This window comes from Lithobates pipiens, unplaced genomic scaffold (genome assembly GCF_037356315.1).
Source record: "Lithobates pipiens isolate NorthernLeopardFrog02 unplaced genomic scaffold, aLitPip1_a1.2 Scaffold_1, whole genome shotgun sequence".
NCBI lineage: Eukaryota > Metazoa > Chordata > Amphibia > Anura > Ranidae > Lithobates > Lithobates pipiens.
The window spans coordinates 139,532,815-139,554,966 of record NW_027507685.1 but is presented as its reverse complement, the minus strand read 5'-3'; the positions used below and the strand labels follow the sequence as shown (position 1 = coordinate 139,554,966).

At 44.3% G+C, this 22,152-nt stretch overlaps 1 protein-coding gene across 2 annotated transcripts in view; it reads left to right on the top strand.

The window, feature by feature from the left end:
- CFAP77 (cilia and flagella associated protein 77) overlaps positions 1–22,152 on the top strand; it is a 316,699-nt gene that overhangs the window by 190,094 nt on the left and 104,453 nt on the right. For both annotated transcript variants that reach the window (XM_077477731.1, XM_077477740.1), the window contains exon 3: positions 8,938–9,160. In XM_077477731.1, coding sequence (XP_077333857.1) covers positions 8,938–9,160 — 223 coding nt within the window. The remainder of the gene's footprint in view (positions 1–8,937; positions 9,161–22,152) is intronic.

Sequence of the window (22,152 nt, the reverse complement as noted above, 5' to 3'; positions counted from 1 at the left end):
TACACAGAACACCCACTGCTTCAGATGCTAAGTAACACACTACACGAGGCCGCCTCAAAGGCGGACTTATATAGTGTGGGGCGTGCACTACACAGCCTGAGCTATGATTGGCCACAGGCAGGATGCCTGTGGCCAATCATGGCTCTCCTCGCTGCCGGCGCTGCGATTGGCCAAGCATGCGGGGTCACAGTGCATGCTTGGCCAATCATCGGGCAGCAATACACTGCGCCAACGCAGTGCATTATGGTCCGCGCGCGCGTCACTCGAATTTTGACGCGAACGGCCAAAACGTTCGGAATTCGCCGAACGCACGAACAGCCAATGTTCGAGTCGAACGTACGTTCGACTCGAACACGAAGCTCATCCCTAACTATGTCCATTCAAACCTGTCTAAGAGGCTCAATCCATCCTTCGGATAGACTGCCCCATTCGGCCAGGTGGGATTTTCAACCTTTTTTTTGCAGGACTCTCTGCATTCTGCTTGTGTTTCAGCTAGCCAGCTTGACTCCTGTGACACATCACCTTCTAACCAACCTGGTCTCAGGGATCCACTGACCTCTGCCCAGTCTGATGATCCTGTGCTGGATGTCCAGCTCATCTTTAAGGGTCTGGGGGACCCTGCTCAGACTAATGATGGTCTTCTCATGCCCTTACCCATTCCCAAGAAGCCTTTAGTCCTCAATAAGTAATCTCACCCTCGCCCTACCTCGGTTTCGGTCTCTGAGGATAATCTAAAGTATGAGGTTAGTCAAGTTCTGGATTCCCGGCACCGTAGAGGCATTCTTCAGTACCTCGTACATTGGAAAGGGTTTGGTCCTGAGGAGAGGTCTTGGATCACTGCATCTGAGATCTTTGCACCTCGTCTGTTGAGGTTTCATCTGGAGTTTACCTTTAAGCCTGGGCCCAGGCGGGGGAGGAGGAGGCCTCGTAAGAGGTGGGGTACTGTCATGACTATGCGGTAATCTTTCTCTATCAGCTTACCTCTCCTCATGTGTTTAGACTAAGAGGCCAGCCACTCTCACCTGGCTGTTTTTATAACCTCTTCTCTAAGAATGGCTCCACCCCAGGCTCTATCAGGGGTGGAGCACTGCAAGCCAGTGGTGCTGATCAACCATTGTGTGTGTTTGGCTGCTTGCCGTGTGCTCTATGTTTGTCTCTGTTACCGACCTTGGCATGTTCTCGACTATTCCTGTCTGCTCGTGACCTTGACCTATTGGCATGTCCCCAACTATCCCTGTTTGCCTGTGACCCTGAACCTTTGGTTTGTCCTCTGTTGTTCCTGTCTGCTAGTCGCCCTGACCTCTGCCTTATCCCTTACTATCCTTATTGTTCCAGCCTGCTGCTTTCTTCTCCTGTAGTCTACCGTGAGCGAGAGCTGTGAGACCCTGGGGGCCACGACTTGGAGCCAGACTGCAGCTTAGTCCATCCTCACCACTGGAGGCTCTGGTGAACACCTGCTGGCTCTTAGACTCCGTGCCCTGGGGAATCTATTCTCTAGCTTCTACTGGGATATGTGTTAGTGATCCAGTAGACCTGCTTCCTGAACCTCCCAGGGTTCAATCCGCAGGAGTCAGTCCTAGGGTCCACTACCTTAGCGGTGCACTCCTGACTCTTACGGAGTGCATCTGTCACCTGGTCTCAAAACGGCGATCTGAATACTTTGACGTACAAAGGGGGGATTGGAGGTCTTTTAGACCCCCGATCCCTCCATAAAGAGTACCTGTCACCACCTATTACTGCCACAAGGGATGTTTACATTCCTTGTGACAGCAATAAAAGTAAAAGTGATCAAATGTTTTCTTTTTTTTTTAAAAAAATAGTTATTAATTTTAAAATAAATAAGAAAAAAAAATGTTAAAGCGCCCCTGTCGCCGCGAGCTTGTGCAGCAAAGAAAACGCATACAGAAGTCGCGCCCGCATATGTAAACGGTGTTCAAATCACACATGTGAGGTATCGCCGCGATCATCAGAGCAAGAGCAATAATTCTTGCACTAGACCTCCTCTGTAACCTGGTAACCAAATTTTTTTTTAAAGCGTCGCCTATTGAGATTTTTAGGTACTGTAGTTTGTCGTCATTCCACGAGTGCGTACAATTATAAAGCATGACATGTTTGGTATCTATTTACTCAGCGTAACATCATATTTCACATTATACAAACAAATTGGGCTAATTTTACTGTTTCGTTTTTTTTAAATTCATGAAAGTGTCCCTTTTCCCAAAAAGTTGCATTTAAAACACCGCTGCACAAATACCGCGTGACATAAAATATTGCAACAATCGCCATTTTATTCTCTATATTCTCTGCTAAAAAAACAAATAAATAAATAAATAAATAAATATATATATATATATATATATATATATATATATATATATATAATGTTTGGGGGTTCCAAGTAATTTTCTAGCAAAAAATACAGATTTTAACTTGTAAATACCAAATGTCAAAAATAGGCTTAGTCATGAAAGGGTTAATCATAAATGATATGAAGGATGGGATAAACAGCTCAATCTCAGTATTTGCAGACGATACTAAGCTAAGCAGGGCAATAGCTTCTCTGCCGGACGTGGAAACCTTGCAAGAAGATCTGAACAAATGGGGTGGGCAACTACATGGCAAATGAGTTTAATGTAGAAAAATGTAAAATAATGCATTTACAGTAGGTGCCGCCGATATTGTGTTTCCAGCGTGATCCTGTCGCGCTGGTTCCCGGCGACAGGCTTCTCTAACCAGTGCAATCCCGTTGCGCTGGTTCTCGCGCTGGCTGAAATAGGAAAATGTCATTTTCTTATAGTAGCGAGCGAGAGCAGCGATAATGTTGCCTCACTAATGAAAGCTGCATGCCTTCGGGGGCATACCAGGCCCTTAGGTCCGGTAGAGATTTTAAGGGGAATCCCCTACGCCAAAAAAACGGAGTGGGGGTCCCTCAAAATCCATACCAGACCCCTATCCGAGCACGCAGCCCGGCCGGTCAGGAAAGGGGGTGGGAGCGAGCGCCCCCCCTCCTGAGCCGTACCAGGCCCGCGTGCCCTCAACATGAGGGGGGTGGGTGCTTTGGGGGAAGGGGGCTCCCCCACCCCAAAGCAACTTGTCCCCATGTCCATGTGAGATCTTGCATAGAGCCCCAGACTGAGGAAGATTGACGGTTTTGTGTTTCTTCCATTTGCGATTGATTGCTTCAGTAGACAGATTTCTTTTATACATGTCTTTTATACAGGTAACAAGCTGAGATTAGGAGCACTCCCTTTAAGCCTAGATTCACATTGGTCCCATATGGCATCTGATTTGACATGTCAAATCACATGCCTAATCAGTGGCTATTGCTGGCAATAGCACCGTCCAAACAGATTCCCAAAAGCAGTTCCTGCATTACTTTTGGCGACTACGGGTGCAATTTCAATAGACATCTGCCCAGGAACCCGCTCAGATGTTTGTCACATTCCCCCCAAAATTGGACTGCATTGCCGGGTGGAAAAAGTTTGAGTTCAGCTGAACTCACACAATTTCTAACCCACAGCAATGTGAGCCTAGGCTAAAGCCTTGTACACACGGTCAGATTATTGGACAAATTTTTGCAAGTTTTTTGTTGGATGCTAGTCTCAAATCAAAAGTAAAGAAGGTACTAACCATTAGAAAATTTTCAGACGACAAAATTCAACATCAGAAGTGATCTAATGTGTTGAATTGTTTTGTAGGCGTTCTTTCATTTCTGAGCAGTCTTGCTCTTCAGATTCTTTTGGCAGAAAACCGTACTAATGAAAAGAAAATCGGACCTTGTGGTCACATCAGAAAAAAAATTGGGAGCCTGCACATCCAGTTGTCTGCCGAAAATTCATAATCGACTGTCAAAAGCAGCATACTAACGATCAGAAAATCAGCAGATAGGTCATCAGACTAAATTTAACTTCAGATTTTCTGACCGTGTGTACGGGCCTTTAACCACTACCCCACCGGTGCACGCCGATGTACGGTGGCAGAATGGCACGGACAGGCAAATGGGCGTACCTGTACGTCCCTTTAAATTTGCCGCCATGCCATCGCGTGTGTACCGCCCGGGACCTCTTTGAGTCAGACTCGATCGCCGCGGGGATACCCGCTATCGCCTCACAGAGAGGAAGAATGGGGAGATGCTAATGTAAACAAGCATCTCCCCATTCTGCCTAGTGACAGTGTCACTGATCTCTGTTCCCTATCGTCGGGAGCAGAGATTAGTGACGTGTCACACACAGCCACTCCCCCCCCCACAGTTAGAAACACGCCCCAGGACACACTTAACCCCTAGACTGCCCCCTAGTGGTTAACTCCTTCACTGCCAGTGTCATTTATACAGGAATCAGTGCATATGTATAGCACTGATTGCTTTATAAATGACAATAAATGACAATGACAATGGTCCTAATGTGTCAAAAATGTGTCCGCTATAATGTCACAGTCACGAGAAAAATCGATGATTGCCGCCATTACGAGTAAAAAAAAAAAAGATTAATAAAAATGCCATAAAACTATCCCCTATTTTGTAATCGCTGTAACTTTTGCGCAAACCAATCAATAAAAGCTTATTGCGATTTTTTTTTTTTTATACCAAAAATTTGTATCAGCCTAAACTGAGGAAAAAAAAAATTTTTATACATTTTTGGGGATATTTATTATAGTAAAATGTAAAAAATAATGCGTTTTTTTCAAAATTGTCACTCTTTTTTTGTTTATAGCGCAAGAAATAAAAACCCGCAGGGGTGATCAAATACCACCAAAAGAAAGCTCTATTTGTGGAAAAAAAGGACGTCAATTTTGTTTGGGAGCCACATCGCCACGACCGCGCAATTGTCAGTTAAATCTACACAGTGCCGAATTGCAAAAAGTGGTCTGGTCTTTGGCAAGCCAAATGGTCCGGGGCTTAAGTGGTTAAGAGAGTGCTCCTAATCTCAGCTTGTTACCTGTATAGAAGACACCTGGGTGACAGAAATCTTGCTGATTGATAGGGGATCAAATGCTTATTTCACTCATTAAAATGCAAATCAATTTATAACTTTTTTGAAATGCGTTTTTCTGGATATATTTGTTGTTCTGTCTCTCACTGGTAAAATAAACCTACCATTAAAATTATTATTCTACATGGTTTATATAGTGCTAACAGTTTGCGCAGCACTTTACAACATGAGGGCAAACATTGCAGTTACAATACAATACAGGAGGAATTAGCCCTTGTACACGCGGTCGGAGAATCTGTCGGAATGAGTCTTATCGGACCGTGTCGTCAGATAATCCGACTGTGTGTGGTATGCATCGGACTGATTCCGTCCGAATCTCCGTCCGACCCAATTTTCCAACATGTTGGAAATATTTCCCGACCAACTGGGCTGGACGGACCTAATCCGATCATGTGTAGAGCATTTTCATCGGACCAAGTGCCACGCATGCTCAGATCAACTTCCTACATCAAAGCTATTGGCTACTAGCCTGAATGTAGTCCCATCGTAACGAAATTACGTCATCACGTTCTGAAAGATCGGATTTTTCGCCAACTTGGCCCGACCGTGTATATGCAACAGTTTCGGACACAATCCGTCGGACTAAATCCGACGGGCAAAATCCAACGGATTTGGTTGGCAAAATCTCCGACCGTGTGTACTTAGAGGGCCCTGCTCATTACAGTTTACAAGCTTAAAATTATAGACTGATCATTTCCTTTTCAGTGGGCAAACGTGCAAAATCAGCTGGGGTTCAAATACTTCACTGTACATAGTTTGATGAGGTTGGTATGGAGCAGTGGTGGCTGGTGCTCAAAATTTTTTGGCGGGGCGCAAACAAACTGAAAAAATACTGAAACACCCCCCCCCATCAATTGCAGCCTCACTGTGCCCATAAAATGCAGCCACTGTGCCCATCATATGCAGCCACGTGTGCCCGTCAAATGCAGCCACTTGTGCCCATCAAATGCAGCCATTGTGCCCATCAAATACAGCCACTTGTGCCCATCAAATGCAGCCACTTGTGCCCGTCAAAAGCAGCCACTTGTGCCCATCAAACGCAGCCACTTGTGCCTATCATATGCAGCCATGGTGCCCATCATATGCAGCCATTTGTGCCCATCATATGCAGCCACTGTGCCCATCAAATGAAGCCACTTGTGCCCACCATATGCAGCCACTTGTGTCCATAAATTGCCGCCACTGTGCCCATCAATTGCGCATACTCTGCCCCATCAAACGCAGCCACTGTGTGATATCAAATGCTGCCAGTGTGCCCCCCACCGGCCCGCCGTCTGCACTTACCTGTTTCGATGGGACAGCTTATCGATGTCTTCTGCCGTCCTCTCTTCCAGGCCTCTGCTATGATTGGACGCCTGGCGTCCAATCACAGCGCCTGTCGTTTCAGCCAATCAGGTGACGGTTAACAGATTCGAGCACCTGATTGGCGGAGAGGCGATTTAGTGTTAGGAAAGCGAATATTAATTTGCTTTTCTAGCACATTCTAGCTTTTCGTTTGTAGGTCACCTTTTTTGATGCCTATTAGAGCCTATGGCTCTAATCAGGTGCTTCAAAACCACCCCCGCCGCTGTAATTCAGGTGCCCTGCCCTTGAAAAAGGGTCCGGGTGCCTGAATAGGGGGTGGCAGTGGCGGCCATAGATAGATTCATGCTATGCATGAATCTATCTATTGGTGCTAGAGGGGGTGGCAGGAGAGAGGGGGGCGGCGCCTTATGGACGCACCGCAACTGGTATGGAGGAACCCGAGTGACCCCCACAGAGCCTTAATCAAATTAAAAACCTTTGGGACGGTTTGGAAATCCAATTGTGGGCCAAGTCTTTTTATGCAACATCAGTACCTGATCTCTTAAATGTAATTTTGAAGACAGACATTGGAGGCTGACATGTGCCTGGTTTACAATCAAGATGTTTGACCTGCAACAGTATGGCAGCTCCCAACATTAAAGCTGTATAAAAAACACAAAACCAAAAAAGTAATATGTTACAACTTAGAAATTATTAAATGTGATAGCTGCATTGGTTTTCTTCTCTAGGCTTTTTCCTTCTGTTTTCCCCAGGTGATCTGGCCAGTAACACACTTCCCATATTAGAGTGCTTCCACTGCGGGAGGAAAGTCTAATGCCGTGTACACACGAGCGGAATGTCCAACAGAAAAAGTCAGATGGGAGCTTTTCATTGTATATTCCCACCGTGTGTATGCCCCCTCAGACTTTTTACGTCGAAAATCCTGACAAACCTAGAAAGAGAACATGTTCTAACTTTTTCCAACGGAACCAATTCCTATCGGGAAAACCGCTAGTCTGTATGCTGTTCCGACGGACCAAAAATTACGCATGCTCTGAAGCAAGTACGAGACGGAAGCTATTGGCTACTGACTATTGAACTTTATTTTTCTAGTCCCGATGTATGTGTTGTACATCACCGCGTCTTCATTTTTCTAGTCCTGTTGTACGTGTTGTACGTCACTGAGTCTTGATGGTCGGAATTTGGTGTGAAGGCAAGACAGTTTCAGCGGAATTCAGTTGGAATTCTGTCTGAAAAACCTTCAGAGTTTATCCCGACTTGAAAACCGGTCATGTGTACAGGGCATCAGATGTACCAGTAAATTTAGCTACACTAACAAATAGAAGCCAAATTCCAGCTAATACTTTATAAGCAGTTACAGCAAACAGTTTTTTCCTTTTTGGATAAAGGTTTTACATTAAAGCGGAGATCCACCCTAAAGTGGACCTTCCGCTCATCGGAACCCTCCCCCCCTCCGGTGCCACAATCGGCACCTTTCAGGGGGGAGGGGGGTGCAGTTACCTGGATAATCCAGGTAACTGCACCCACTTCCGGGATAGCTCTCTGCGGAAAGGAGCGTAACTTACGCCCCTTTCCGCAAGTGCCCGCCCCTTCCCGCAAGTGCCCCGCTGCCTGCTGGGAAACACACAGATCCCAGAGGCAGCGGGGAGCGTCCTTATTGCGCAGCGCGATTCGCGCAGTAGGGAACCGGGAAATGAAGCCGAAAGGCTCCATTTCCTGATTCCCATACCCAAGATGGCGGCGGCAGGACCCGACAGGCGACCTAGAGATCGGCTTCGGGTGCCGACATCGCGGGCGCGCTGGACAGGTAAGTGTCACTATTTTAAAAGTCAGCAGCTGCAGTATTTGTAGCTGCTGGCTTTAAAAAAAAAAAAAAAACGCGGAGTCCCGGTGGACTCCCGCTTTAATAAATAAAAGCTGATCATTGCAAGCATCCCTGCCAGTGGTAAATGGTTTGTCTCATCTTTGTAACGGATACATTCTGCTGGAGAGCTTGTTCTTTTGCTTAAAAAATAAAACAAATGCAGCCATCAAAGTTAAGAATTGGTAAGCTGATAATGTTATGGCTGGAATTTTCATGCCCTTGGTTTCCACATGCTTGTCTACCTGCTTTGATATGGTAGCACTAATGTCCCGGACCCTAGATACAGCTCTAAATGGCGCTTAAAGCATTCCCATAACATGAATTACAATACTGGTATTCTGAGTTGATATCTGATGTGAACTACATGTACTTTTAATGTTTAGTTGTACAAATTTGTGATATCTCAATAAACCTTTGCCTGATTTAAAAAAAAAAAATGGTAAGCTGCAATATAATAAATGTTTGCTTTAGGATTTAATTAACTACCCCGTTTCCCCCGAAAATAAGACCTAGCGTGATTGTCGGTGATGGCTGCAATATAAGCCCTACCCCCCAAATAAACCCTATCCTGAAAATAAGACCTACAAAGACTTTAACTAGGGCTTATTTTGGGGGTAGGGCTTATATTGCAGCCATCACAGACAATCACGCTAGGTCTTATTTTCGGGGAATAGGGTAGTAAGGCACATACAAAATGTCTTGTTTTGCACTGGAAGACATGACTGGCGTTTGTCTTTAATTCATTCTGTTTTGTGTTTCCTTTTTGTCTGTAATCAGCAATAGGCCACTGGCAGACAGTGGAAGCCAAAGCCCGGCAAAGAAAATTAGAAAGTAACTTTGTAGCCCTCAATCGCGAGGCTGTAAAATCTGGTCTAGTGACATCTGCTGAACATCAAACTTTCCGCAATACTCACAAGATCTGGCTCCCTGTGAATGAAGGACGGGTCAAAGATCACAACCTCCGCATACCACCCGGCATGACCTTTGGTATCTCCACCAGGTATGTACTGGAGTGGAACGCAAACTTTTTGGAAAAAAACAAAGCTCTTTCATTTTCTTTTTTGTTTTTTTCTTTAAGCTGTCACGGCCGTAGTAGAAATGCCTGTCATGCCAGAATTAAGTGGAGAAGGACCCTTGTTCAGCTGTCTCTTTGCAGATGTGTCCGCTATTGAGTCACCGCTAGAGTTCTCCAAACTGGAGCTGATTGCAAAGCTATAGATCTGACTCAGCAAGGGGGTGTGTTGATTTTCTGCATAGAGATCATAGGCTGTTGGCAGGTGATAGGCTTTTCTGCTCAGGCTGTAGCTTCATTCTCAAGAAAACAAACTGGAAAACTTTGCACAACTTTAGTTTTAACATTAATTAAATACATTACGGTAATCTGATTTAAACTACAGTTCAACTTAAGTGAAAGTTCTTATTTTATCACAAGTTCAATGTGTGTACCAATGCATTAGTAGTCCACTGATTCTTTTATTTGTTGTTTAGTACTGCTCTTTAATAAACAGGGTGAAATAATGTTGTGAAAAAGAAAAATGCATAAATGTGAAATAAGGCAATTTTTTTAGTTTTAGATACAGCGAGGAAGGTATAGAGCTTTTGCTATCTGTGTCCACGCTGGAAAGATTTACTCTTTGTACAGTGCCTTGAAAAAGTATTCATATCCCTTGAAATTTTCCACATTTTTTCCTGTTAAAATCAAAACGTAAATACATTTTATTGCGATTTTGCACAAAGTGGCACATAATTGTGAAGTGGAAGGAAAATGATACATGATTGTCAAGATTTTTTACAAATAAATATCTGAAAAGTGTGGCGTGCATTTGTATTCAGCCCCCCTGAAGTATTCAGTATATACTTTGTAGGACCACCTTTCCTTGCAATTACAGCTGCAAGTCTATTTGGGGGATGCCTCTACCAGCTTTGCACATATAGAAAGTGAGAGTTTTGCCCATTCTTCTTTGAAAAATAGCTCAAGCTCTGTCAGATTGGATGGAGAGCAGCAATTTTGCCACAGATTCTCAATTGTATTTAGGTCTGAACTTTGACTGGGCCATTCTAACACATGAAAATGCTTTGATCTAAACCATTTCATTGTAGCTCTGGCTGTATGTTTAGGGTCGTTGTCCTGCTGGAAGGCGAACCTCTGCCCCAGTCTCAAGTCTTTTGCAGATGCTAACAGGTTTTCTTCTAAGATTGCCCTGTATTTGGCTCCATCCATCTTCCCATCAACTCTGACCAGCTTCCCTGTCCCTGCTGAAAAAAAGTGTCCCCGCAACATGATGCTGCCACAACCATGTTTCACAGCGGGGTGACATGCAGTGTTAGTTTTCCACCACACATAGCGTTTTGCTTTTAGGCCAAAAAGTACAATTTTGGTCTCATCTGACCAGAGCACCTTCTTCCACAGGTTTGCTGTGTCCCCCACATAGCTTCTCGCAAACTGCAAACACAACAAGAAAAGCATCACCGCAACATGATGTTGCCACCACCATGTTTCACGGTGGGGGTGAAATGTTCAGGTTGATGTGCAGTGTTAGTTTTCTACCACACGTACCATTTTGCTTTTAGGTCAAAAAGTTAAATTTTGGTCTCATCTGACCAGAGCACCTTCTTGCACATGTTTGCTGTGTCCCCCACATGGCTTCTCACGAACTTCAAATGGGACTTCTTATGGCTTTCTTTCAACAATGGCTTTCTTCTTGCCACTCTTCCATAAAGGCCAGATTTGTGGCGTCCATGACTAATAGTTCTCCTGTGGACAGATTCTCCCACCTGAGCTGTGGATCTCTGCAGCTCCTTCAGTTACCATGGGCATCTTGGCTGCTTCTCTGATTAATGCTCTCCTTGCCCACAGTGTTGCCAACCGCCAGTATTTTTACTAAGTAAATGCCAATGACAGGAAAAGGTTGCCAAAAAAAAAATATGGCTGTGACGCTCGGCACGGAAATGCGCATGCGCAGCTCTGGTTTGGAGACGGCAGAGACCATCCAAATGCCTGCTAGAGTGTGTTTGGGTGGGTCTGATGGAGGCAGTGCCTGAGCATGTCATGTGAAGTTATGGTGCAAGGGAGCCAAGTCAAGCGGCCAGAGCCTTGTGTGCGGGTCTACGGGATGGAAACAAGGCAAGCCAGGAACTGGACTGTCAGTGCTGTTTGAACTGGAGTGGACTGAAGTGACCTCCTAGCATGGAGAGACACACTGTGACTCAAGAAGGGGACGTTTCGTGTCGCTGAGGTGTCATCGTCATTTGTGCTGCTGCACACTGCTGTCTGTGTCACTGTGAGAGTCAATTTCATGTGTGTGGGGGCATTCTAATTTCTTGCCCTCCTGAGTCCTGTCCCTGAGCTACTTACTTACTATATTGAAAATAAAATAAGAAATATGTTTTTTGCCTTAATATCTACCTTAAACCGCATTGTTAATTGTATTATTATTCTAATTTGTAGCCTAAATACTGAAATTAACACTTAAAACTGTAACTTTTGGAAATACCTGCAAAAACTTGGCTGTGCCAGTGAATTTTGGGTGCCGTGTCAGTAAAATTAATTTACTGGTAGGTTGGCAACACTGCTTACCCGGCCTGTCAGTTTAGGTGGACGACCATGTCTTGGTAGGTTTGCAGTTGTGCCATACTCTTTCCATTTTCGGATTGAACAGTGTTCTGTGAGATGTTCAAAGCTTGGGATATTTTTTGTAAACCTAACCCTGCTTTAAACATCTCCACAACTTTATCCCTGACCTGTCTGGTGTGTTCCTTGGCCTTCATGAAGCTGCTTGTTTACTAAGGTTCTCTAACAAACGTCTGAGGGCTTCACAGTACAGCTGTATTTATACTGAGATTAAATTACATACAGATGGACTCTATTTACTAATTAGGTGACTTCTGAAGGCAATTGGTTCCACTAGATTTTAGTTAGGGGAATCAGAGTAATGGGGGGGGGGGGGGTGAATACAAATGCACGCCACACTTTTCACATATTTATTTGTAAAAAAAAAATTGAAAACGATTTATCATTTTCCTTCCACTTCACAATTATGTGCCACTTTGTGTTGATCTATCACATAAAATCCCAATAAGATACATTTGCGTTTTTGATTGTAACATGACAAAATGTGGAAAATTTCGAAGGGGTATGAATACTTATTCAAGGCACTGTTTTTGCCCTCATGTCATATAGTCAGCAAGTGAAAGGAACTTCAAAATTGTACAGAAACTGGAAGTGAAGGAAATCTTCCAATGGGGACACTTGTTTCTATGACAGCTACCAAAACCCAACTGTACATGTTAACATTTCTCTCATTCAGCCCCACAGGCTGAATAAGAGAAATCACTTGGTTCCCCCATGCGCACTCATTCATACAGTCCAATGAAAGCACCAAACAAATGTGTGTATGTCTCTTCTGCTCACAGGCTATCATAGATCTCTAGTTCTACTTGAATTTTTTATTTTATTTTTTCGTTCATCCCACTGGCTTTTAAAGTTATAGGCAGGAGTACAGGATTTTGCCTCTTTGAAATGTATAGTGCAATGGGTGACAAACATTGGAGATATTGACGGGTAGCAGTGGGATATGGTCCTAGAACTGATCCCTGATGTTTCTATCTCAGCGTCTCACAGGCTATCATAGTTATTTATTTTACATAGAGCCTACCGGATGCCTGAGAAACTATATGACTGGGGTCAGAGAGACTCCCCCCTATCCCCAAAGTGTAAAACACAGCAAGGCACTTTTATACATATGATCTTCAGATGCCCAAAACTCAATAGCTATTGGAGGGCATACAGTGTGTTTCCTGCTTAGCTCAGGTACCTATGCCTTTTAACTCCTTTAGTGTGTCTATTAGGTGCAATAGATGTGGAAATGTACCAGAAGGGAATGTACCTGTAAAATATGATTACTAGACTACTGTACCTGGCTGGAAAACTCGTAGCCCCATATTGGATGGCATCTACAGTGCCTACTGTGAAACAATGGATAGGCTATGTCAATTTCCTTCTCTTAAGGGAGCAGCTGGCCTATCGGCATAGGAATGCTGCGTCAAAATTTGATCTTATCTGGCAGCCTTGGCTGGATGAACCTAGCCTTGCCCCACCGCAGTTAGTGATGGATAGGTTATTGCGACTCTGACCCACCAAGTGTCATACATAGGGAATGGAAAAGGGAGAAGAGAGGTTATTATAAGTTTTGGTTTTGTTCTGTTGTGCACTTGGTCTCTTTAAATTCGATAGTTTAAAAAAAAAGGGTTCTCTACTGATGTAATGGATGCTGTACCAAGTGCTAGGTTTCTACTAGTTATTTTGCTGAAGCACTTTGTATTTTATATGCTGCGACTTGCTGACGTTTAATCCGTATGTGTGACGGATAGTATTCACCATTTGATATGTCTATATACCCTGAAAGTGGTTGTAAACCCTTACAAACCACTTTGACCTACACGTAAGCCTAGATTAAGGCTTACCTGTAGGTCCAAGAAATATCTCCTAAACCTACACGGTTTAGGAGCTATTTGCCGAAAGACAGGCACCACTGTCTACAGCGCATGCGCCGTAGACAGCGGCGCGCAGGCGTACAGCGTGCCGCAGTTAACGGCGATATGCCGCGAGTGGCGGCTCCCGTGCACATGCGCCGGAGTGACGTCATCCCGGCTCCGACGAATGACAGCACCGGAGCAGCGAGACCCACCAAGAAGATGGAGGCTCCGGACTACAGGGGACATCGGTGACATCTCTGGCTCCTGTGTCAGGTAAGAGACACATAATGGATTACTATGCGATGCATAGTAGCCCATTATGCTTTACCTTTGCAGGGAATCAAAGAGGAAGTAAACCCATCAGGGTTTACTTCCTCTTGAATGACTGTATAGTCACTTTATGTAACAACCAATAAAAAAGTTTTGATTTATAAAAAAAAAAAGTTATAGGCAGGCAATTCATCTTTCTCAGTGTGAATCCTGTTTACCTTTCTCTGTCTTTTCCAAGATTGGCAACACTGCAAAGTTAATACACCCTTATGTGTGTGTTTTTTTTTACTTTCCCGCTGCTCCAAATACATCTGATTCCTATGTGGCCTCTTAAAAGGTTTCTGGTGCCCAGAAAAGCTCCCACCAGGGTCCTGCTCTGAAAAGTGCTTTGCAACCATGTTGTTCAGTTGTACACCCCCAAATTATGTACTCTCAGCAACTTTTTATATCTGCTTGTTGGGTTACACTGGCCCAGACATCTCACATTAACACCTTTAAAGCAAAGCATGGCACTTTAGCTAAGAGCACACAGAGGAGGTCTGTTATCATCAAAGGTAAAGAAAGATTGGCCAGGATGGTAACAGCCCTAAATTGACCTTATTATCTATTTTATTATAATTGAAGCAACACATATCCAGGTGTGAACCGAGAGCATGCAGCCAAAATGTCTTTGAAACCCAAGAAACTATTTAGCAAATAGAACAAAACAACAAGACTTTCTTTTACTTTTCTGACCAATGGGAAATGTGTATTTATGACATTTTTAAAGAGTAAGTAAAACCTCTGTAAACCCTTAAAAAAAAAGACAACCTGCAAGACAAAGGCATAATGAGCTAGTATGCATATCATACTAGCTAATTATGTATTACTTACCTCAGATTGAAGCCCCCCAAGCCATCCTCTTCTGCCCCTCCGGCCGCTAACATGTCGTCCCGGAGTTACTTCAGGATATCACGGCTCCGGCTTTGTGATTGGCCGGATGTCAGAAACCGTGAATCAGGCTGAGACAGTTAAATCACACTTGTTTATTAATAAAAATAAAAAGGTAAATAGAAAAAGTGTAGTCAAGCATAGCCCAGTCCAGTAACCAGATCGGGTAGTCAGCCAGGCCAAAAGTAATGAATCCAAGTAGAGCAACAGCAAGCAGGATAAGGAGCCAGAAGGGATGTCAGCGAGAAAGTCTTTAAACAAACTGCAGGAGATGGTTTCTAGTGATGTGACCAAGGCGAAGGCAGAGGTGAAGTGAGCTGGAAGGCTTTAAGTAGGCAGGTCAGACGAGCATCATCAGGAACAGCTGGTAACTGTGGAGAGAGAAGAGAACTGGCAATTAGCTGACAGCTGAGCGGCCAGCCCAGAGAAGGAAGGGCTAAGCCAGCCCTGACACCGGAGGCGCAATAACGTCACTCCCGCACATGCGCGTGGGAGATGCCAGTAACAGCATGCAGACTGATGCAGCAGCACATAGGTGCCATCGGCACATGCAGGGGACAGGGGATATCTCCTAGACTGTGCAGGTTTAGAAGATATCCTGGTTAGTTACAGGTAAGCCTTAATATAGGCTTACCTGTAGCATAAAGTTTAAAAAAAGGGTCTACAACCACTTTAAAGCTGAACTCCAGCTTCTCATACACTTTACTTAGTTTGTTTGGGCCAGTTATATCCCTCCCTAACATGTGAGGCCCTGGTTGTGCTGTATAAACTGTACCGATACCTTCCTGTCTCATACCCGAAACACAGTAGAGTCTATCTCACTGGCACTCAGCCATTCAGAGACAGCGATGTATTGTGGCAATGATTACAAAGCTTTGTGTGTTTAGCCAGAGATTGTGACATTATCAGCACACCTCTCTGCCAATCAGAGGAAGCTCTGTGTTTATTGCTAGAATGCATTGCTTTCTCTGAATGGCTGAGCGCCGATCAGATAGACTCTACTGTGTTCCAGGTATGAGTCAGGAAGGGTGAAAACCCTTCCTTTATACCACAAGATACTGCCTAAAGTGGCAATCTTTTTTGTGCTGTAAGGGTTAACATCAGTGACTGCGAGTTTGAAAGATTTGCATCACACTCCTTGTGCTCCCTTCTGCCATTCTAAAAACTTTTACTATTATTTTCCCACACTGCAACGCATTGGGGAGATGAAGACTTCCCCTTAATTTGTTTTTGGTGGTATGAAGGGTGTCGTTACCCTTGGTGGTCAATGAAATGAAGAATGCCCCTTGCATTGGTGTCAGTGAGAGTAATGCCGCGTACACACGATCGAACTATCCGGCAGACTTAGTCTGTAGGACAAACCGCAGGACTTTGCATCGGAGGTCTGCCGGATTTTCCGAATGAGCAGACCTGCCCACACGTGACCGGACTTTTCCGGCGGACTAGGTCCGGCGGGCAATCAGCCAGACTATGGCGGGAGCCGGACTTTTGAAATGAACGGACTTACCCACACACGGAAAAAAGTCTGTTCATTTTGAACGCGGCTCCAGGTAGACGGGACTAGCGAAGGAAGTCAGTGTCGCCTCCTCCATCGGTGAGATTGACACATTGAGAGCCCCGTCACCTGGTATGGACTTAAAGGGGAAGCCCTCCGCTGAAAAAACGGCGTGGGGGTCCCACAATGTCCATATCAGACCTTATCCGAGCACGCAGCCCGACCGGTCAGGAAAGGGGGTGGGGACAAGCGAGCGCCCCCCCCTCCTGAGCCATACCAGGCCACGTTCCCTCAACATGGGGGGTGCTTTGGTGTTTTTATTAGACAGCTCCGGTGGTCTTCCGTCTTGGGGGGTCTTGTCGTCGGACTCCTCCGCTATCTTCTGCTCTTTTGCTAGCTCTTTTACTAGCGGAGGAGCCCGGCTTTCGTCTTCGTCGCCGCCGTCCAGGGGGGGTCTTCTTCCGACTTCGGGGTCTTGTCCTCCTCTTCGGTTCTTCTTGCTCGGCCTCCGCTTTCTTCTTCCAGCTCTTTTACTATCCGTGGCCTGGTCTTCTGTCGCTGTTGCCGCCTTCTTGCCTTATTGCCTTCTTCTCTTCTTCTTCTTTTCTTCTTTCTTGTGATGTTGACACAACGCTGTCTCTGGCCTCAATGGCAGGGACACGTTGTGTGGCGACTTATATAGGGACAATGGGCGGGGTCACCAGGTGATGTCACATGGTGACCCCACCCCCTTATGATGTCACAGTCCCGAAGGATGCTGGGAGGGGTGCTGAAGATTGGCCCTTACATTGGTAGTCAGGGGAATAAAGACTGCCCCTTACTTGACTGGTCATGGGATGCAGAGTCCTCCTTACCATGGTGGTTGGAGGGGTGAAGACTGTTCCTTACCTTAGTGATCACAGTGGGATAATGACTGCCCCTTATCATGGTGGTCAATAGGAGGAACTGCATATGCCTTCTACATTTGTATCATTGGGAAAATGAGAAGGAATGCTCTGTGTCCTGGATTGCCAGATTCGGTCAAATAAAGTAAATCAAGAAAAATGATGCAGGCGCTATCTGGTGGTGTATCATTGCGGTCATTAGCTAGTAAAAGATAGCCATTTTCAGTACTTCTGTTTGGGATAACCAGCCATGATTCATGACTCTGCAGGTCTAGAGCCACAAAAAAAATAAACATGCCTTCCATGATACCTTTGGAGTGTCCCTTGTTATACTCTCTGTAACATGTGCTGTGTAATGTAGATAAGTTGGTGGGTACATACACAGAGATGAATTTACTAAAGACAAATAGACTGTGAGCCTTGCAACTGCAGTTGCCTCAGAGCTTAGTAAATGAGCTGAAGGTCTGTTGACTTCCATCATGCAATCAAGTGCAAGAAAAAAATATTTTTTTCCTTGCATGTGATTGGGGGTTCTTTGCAAAGTCTCATTAACTGTTATTATTATTATACAGGATTTATATAGCGCAAACAGTTTGCGCAGCGCTTTACAACATGAGGTCAGACAGTACACTTACAATACAAATCAATACAGGAAGCATCATAGGGCCCTCCTTGTTATAGCTTACAATCTAGAAGCGAAGGTCAAGTGGAAACAAAAGGGGGATGAGCTGTTGGGGATGAGCTGATGGCGAAAATGAAAATACAGTTGTTAGATGTAGGTAGGGTAGGCTTCTCTGAAGAGAGGGGTTTTCAGGGATCATCTAAAAGCTAACAGAGTAGGAGATAAGTGGACAGATTGGGGTAAGGCATTCCATAGGATTGGAGAGGCTTTGCAAAAGTCCTGGAGGAGAGCATGGGAGGAGGCGAAGAGGGAGAGAGCAGGAGGTCTTGAGAGGAACAAACAGAACAAGTAGGTTGGTATTTAGAGACTAGGCTAGTAATGTAGCTGGGGGTAGAGTTGTGGATGGCTTTGTAAGTAGTTGTTAGTATTTTGAATTTAATTCATTGAGCGGAAGCCAGTGAAGGGATTGACAGAGAGGGGTAGCAGACACAGAGTGATTGGTAAGGTGGATGAGTCTGGCAGCAGCATTCATGATGAATTGAAGAGATGATAGACTATGAAGAGGTAAGCCAATGAGAAGGGAGTTGCAGTAGTCGAGGCGAGAGATGATCAGGGAGTGAATTAAGAGCTTTGTTGTGTCATTGGTTAGAAAGAGGAGTATTTTGGAGATGTTGCGGGGTTGAGGTGGCAAGATTTGGACAGTAATTCGACGTGGTGCTTAAATGAGAGTTAGAGTCCAGGACTACACCTAGAACCTTGGCATGCGGGGATGGGCTTATAGTTGTGCCAATGATTTTGACAGAGAGATCAAGGGAAGGGGCATATGGAGGAGGAAAAATTATAAGTTTGGGTTTGAACAGATTGAGTTTGAGGAAGGGATGTGACATCCAGGTTGATATATCTCATAGTAAATTAGTGATACGTGAGGAGAGAGAGGGAGTGAGCTGAGGGGTAGAGAAATAGATTTGGGTGTCGTCAGCGTAGAGGTGGTTTTGGAAGCCATGGAAAGCTGACCCAGGGAGGAGCTGTAGATTGAAAATAGGAGAGGTCCAAGAACAGAACCTTGGGGGACCACAACAGAGAAAGGAAGAGGAGAGGAGGAAGTAGAGTTGTAAGAAACGCTAAAGGTGCAGTTGGATAGAGAACCAGCAAAGAGTACAGTCACGGAGACCAAAGGCATGGAGTTTTTTGAGGAGGAGGGGGTGGTCAACCGTATTAAAGGCAGTAGAGAAGTCTAGGAGTAGGAGTACAGAATAGTGTCGATTCGTTTACTAATATCGAAAGCAAAAGGCAAATCCACTTTGCACTACAAGTGCAAAGTGCACTTGAAATTGCACTGAAAGTGCACTTGGAAGTAAAGTCTCTGTAGATCCGAGGGGGACATGCAAGGAAAATAAAAAAACAGCATTTTAGCTTGCACATGATTGGATAATAAAATCAGCAGAGCTTCCCCTCATTTTAGATCTACCCCTCAGAATTACAGCGACTGTACTTCCAAGTGCACTTTCAGTGCAATTTCAAGTGCACTTTGCACTTGTAGTGCAAAGTGGATTCGCCTTTCGTAAATAACCCCCTTTGTTTGCCTTTAGTAAACCCACCCCTATAGTTTGTAGTGTATCAGGCAAATATTAGCTGTTCGTGCACTGCAAGAGAAGTGTGGAGCATTTTTTTAAAATTATTTAAACGAATCCTCATTTTAAAGAGCTTGTGTTTTTAATGAGGTTGTGATATACCGAATACACAGTTTTGAAGAGTAGCCCAGGATGGCAAGATCTCTGAAATGAGACATGTGCAACGATGTGCTTTGCACTCATCTCTCTCTCTGACTTGATCCAGAAATCTACAGCTGCAAATTTTGGGCACTCTTCTTACATGCTGGTCTGTGATTAGTGACCATCAAGAATGAGATGTGGACCACATAAATGTGTATGGGGCTTCCCCAACAACTGGCCAGCTGTAAAGTTACTGACTGAGTGCCATGGTCCCAATTTTGCAAATAAAGATCTTTGGCCAATTGCTGCAGAAGCCCTAGAGATGTGTATGTATTTAACAACTAGTTCTGCTTAAATGTAAAATACTTGTAGAGTCAAAAGCGTGATGGCATCCATTATTTGTAAATGAAGATCTGTGGAGGTAAATTTAAAGGAGAATTAGGGCCAAAGCTCTTTTGGCCCTGCCTTTCTGCACTCTTGTGAGGCATATTAAGCCAACAGCGTGCTAAAGTTCACGGTCTGCTGACATCACTCAGCCCGTCCAGGCTCTGGAGAGAACTTGACTTTATTATCGGGATCCATACCGCTCAGCCTTTCAACACACTGCTCAGAGCCTGAGCCAGCTGCTCCTGCCCCCTCCACAGCCTGGCACTCCAGTGAGTGCTGGAGGAGCAGAGCAGAGAGCTGGTGACTAACAGTCACCAGCTCTCTGCTCACTGAAGATCGAGAACTGAGCAATGAGCTGTCTTTTATCGCTTGGTTCTCAGTTTTAGAGACAACGGGGTACAGATGCAGCATTGGATGCACCTAGGTGGGTATGCATGTTTGTTTTTAAAATTTGCGCACTTCTCTTTTAAAGCAGGTGACTGCACATTCTTGGTCAAAACACAGTTCTTGCAATTCTTTAACTTGCGATTTTACCCAACAAATTTCATTATAATGCCAGCAGTGAGTAGGTAGTATATAGTATATGAGTCAATGAAGTACAAGTTTCTTACATCAACATTAATGCAGAGTATTATCTTGACTGTAATCCAATGACAGCATTGCTACTGCAACCTTCGCAACATCTCATCAATAGCTATTTCAGACACGATACAGTTAAACCACTAGAAATCCATTAGAAATAGTTCGCGGACAGCAAAATGCCTCGCGATTACAGGATAAGACGCAGCACTGTGTGTATTTTACCTGATAGCAAATGGGCTTTGCATATGCAAATTTAATGGATTTTAAAATGGTATTTAATGACAATTTTCATAGCCAACATTAACATTAATTGCAGCCAAATGAAAATGTTACATTACTTTGCTGTTAGATGCAAACAGACTGGCCATAAAGGTTTATCATTATCAGGCTTGCGCCTCTGCGATGTGACAGCCCGGTGCGGCAAATTGCAGCCAAAGAGGCATTTTATGGATCAAAAGCATTCCCAGAGTAGAGCCAAATCAGCATCAATTTTGCTTTATTTGTTAGTAAATGGAGGTTAAATGGCTGCAAGAAATATCTGGCCAAGCTCCACTTTTAGTGCTAAGTGTCATTTTTCTGAGAAAAAGAAACATGGAACACACTTGAAATCGGCGGTCAACTGGCTATGGAAAAATGCTGTTGTAAATGAGTTAATGGGGAATTAGGCTCTTAAAGTAATGAATGAAAATGCCTCTAAAAGAAATATATGAGGCTCAGGAAATATTAAATCAAGTATGGTTTATCCAGGCTTTATTCCATTACAGGCTTGCAAATAGTATGCAGTTGAAAGGTTTTTTTTTTTTTTTTTTTTTACCCTTTCTTTATCCTTTGGCTTTCTATATTTTTTTTCACAGACTTTCCCAACTTTAGGAGAGTGTTAAACCACTAAACTCCCCCCCCCCCCCAGCTGTTGATTGTCACTGGTGATTGTTCATCTCGAAATCTGATGAATTAGCTGTTTTGCCATTACTGCACTCCATTGTTACCATAGATCTGCAACTTTTCTCAGGGGGTCGCAGTGAGGGTATGGAAATGGATGTGGTTTTTCAACACTATGAAACACCTATGCATTTTGGTTTCAGAAGTCAAGTCTAGTGGTTGCATGACAGACCTTCTTCCTCAAGACTCTAAACTGTGTTTGAAAAACATATACATTACATCTATTGTGGCTTTTATTTTAACTTCCATAATGCATTAATGAATTAATAGGCTGACCGATAGTGATTTTATGCCTTCAGAATATTTCTTGCCACCATGAGGAAATAGGTCAAAGCACTCCAGCTCTACAGCTGTATTGTTTTCCCTACAGTTTGGTGCCACCATGTCTTCTGGTGCCATCTTAGGAAGGATGTTCCGACTACCATGAGTCCTCTATATTCTTTTTTGTCATCTTCTTCAATCTCAATGCTGCTTTAGACTGGTGGTCTAGTGGTGCCCACGAGCCAGTGGCCAAATCAAAGTAGGTAGCTGGGGAAACAGGAGTATAATCGGTCTACATACATCAGTGATCACGCCAAGCCTTCCAGTGTTTTGCATTTTAGACAGCTGCGGTTGGTGCTCCAAATTTTTTGGTGGGGGGGGGGGGGGGGGGTGGCGCAAACAAACTGAAAAATAGTGAAATAACAAAAACATCAA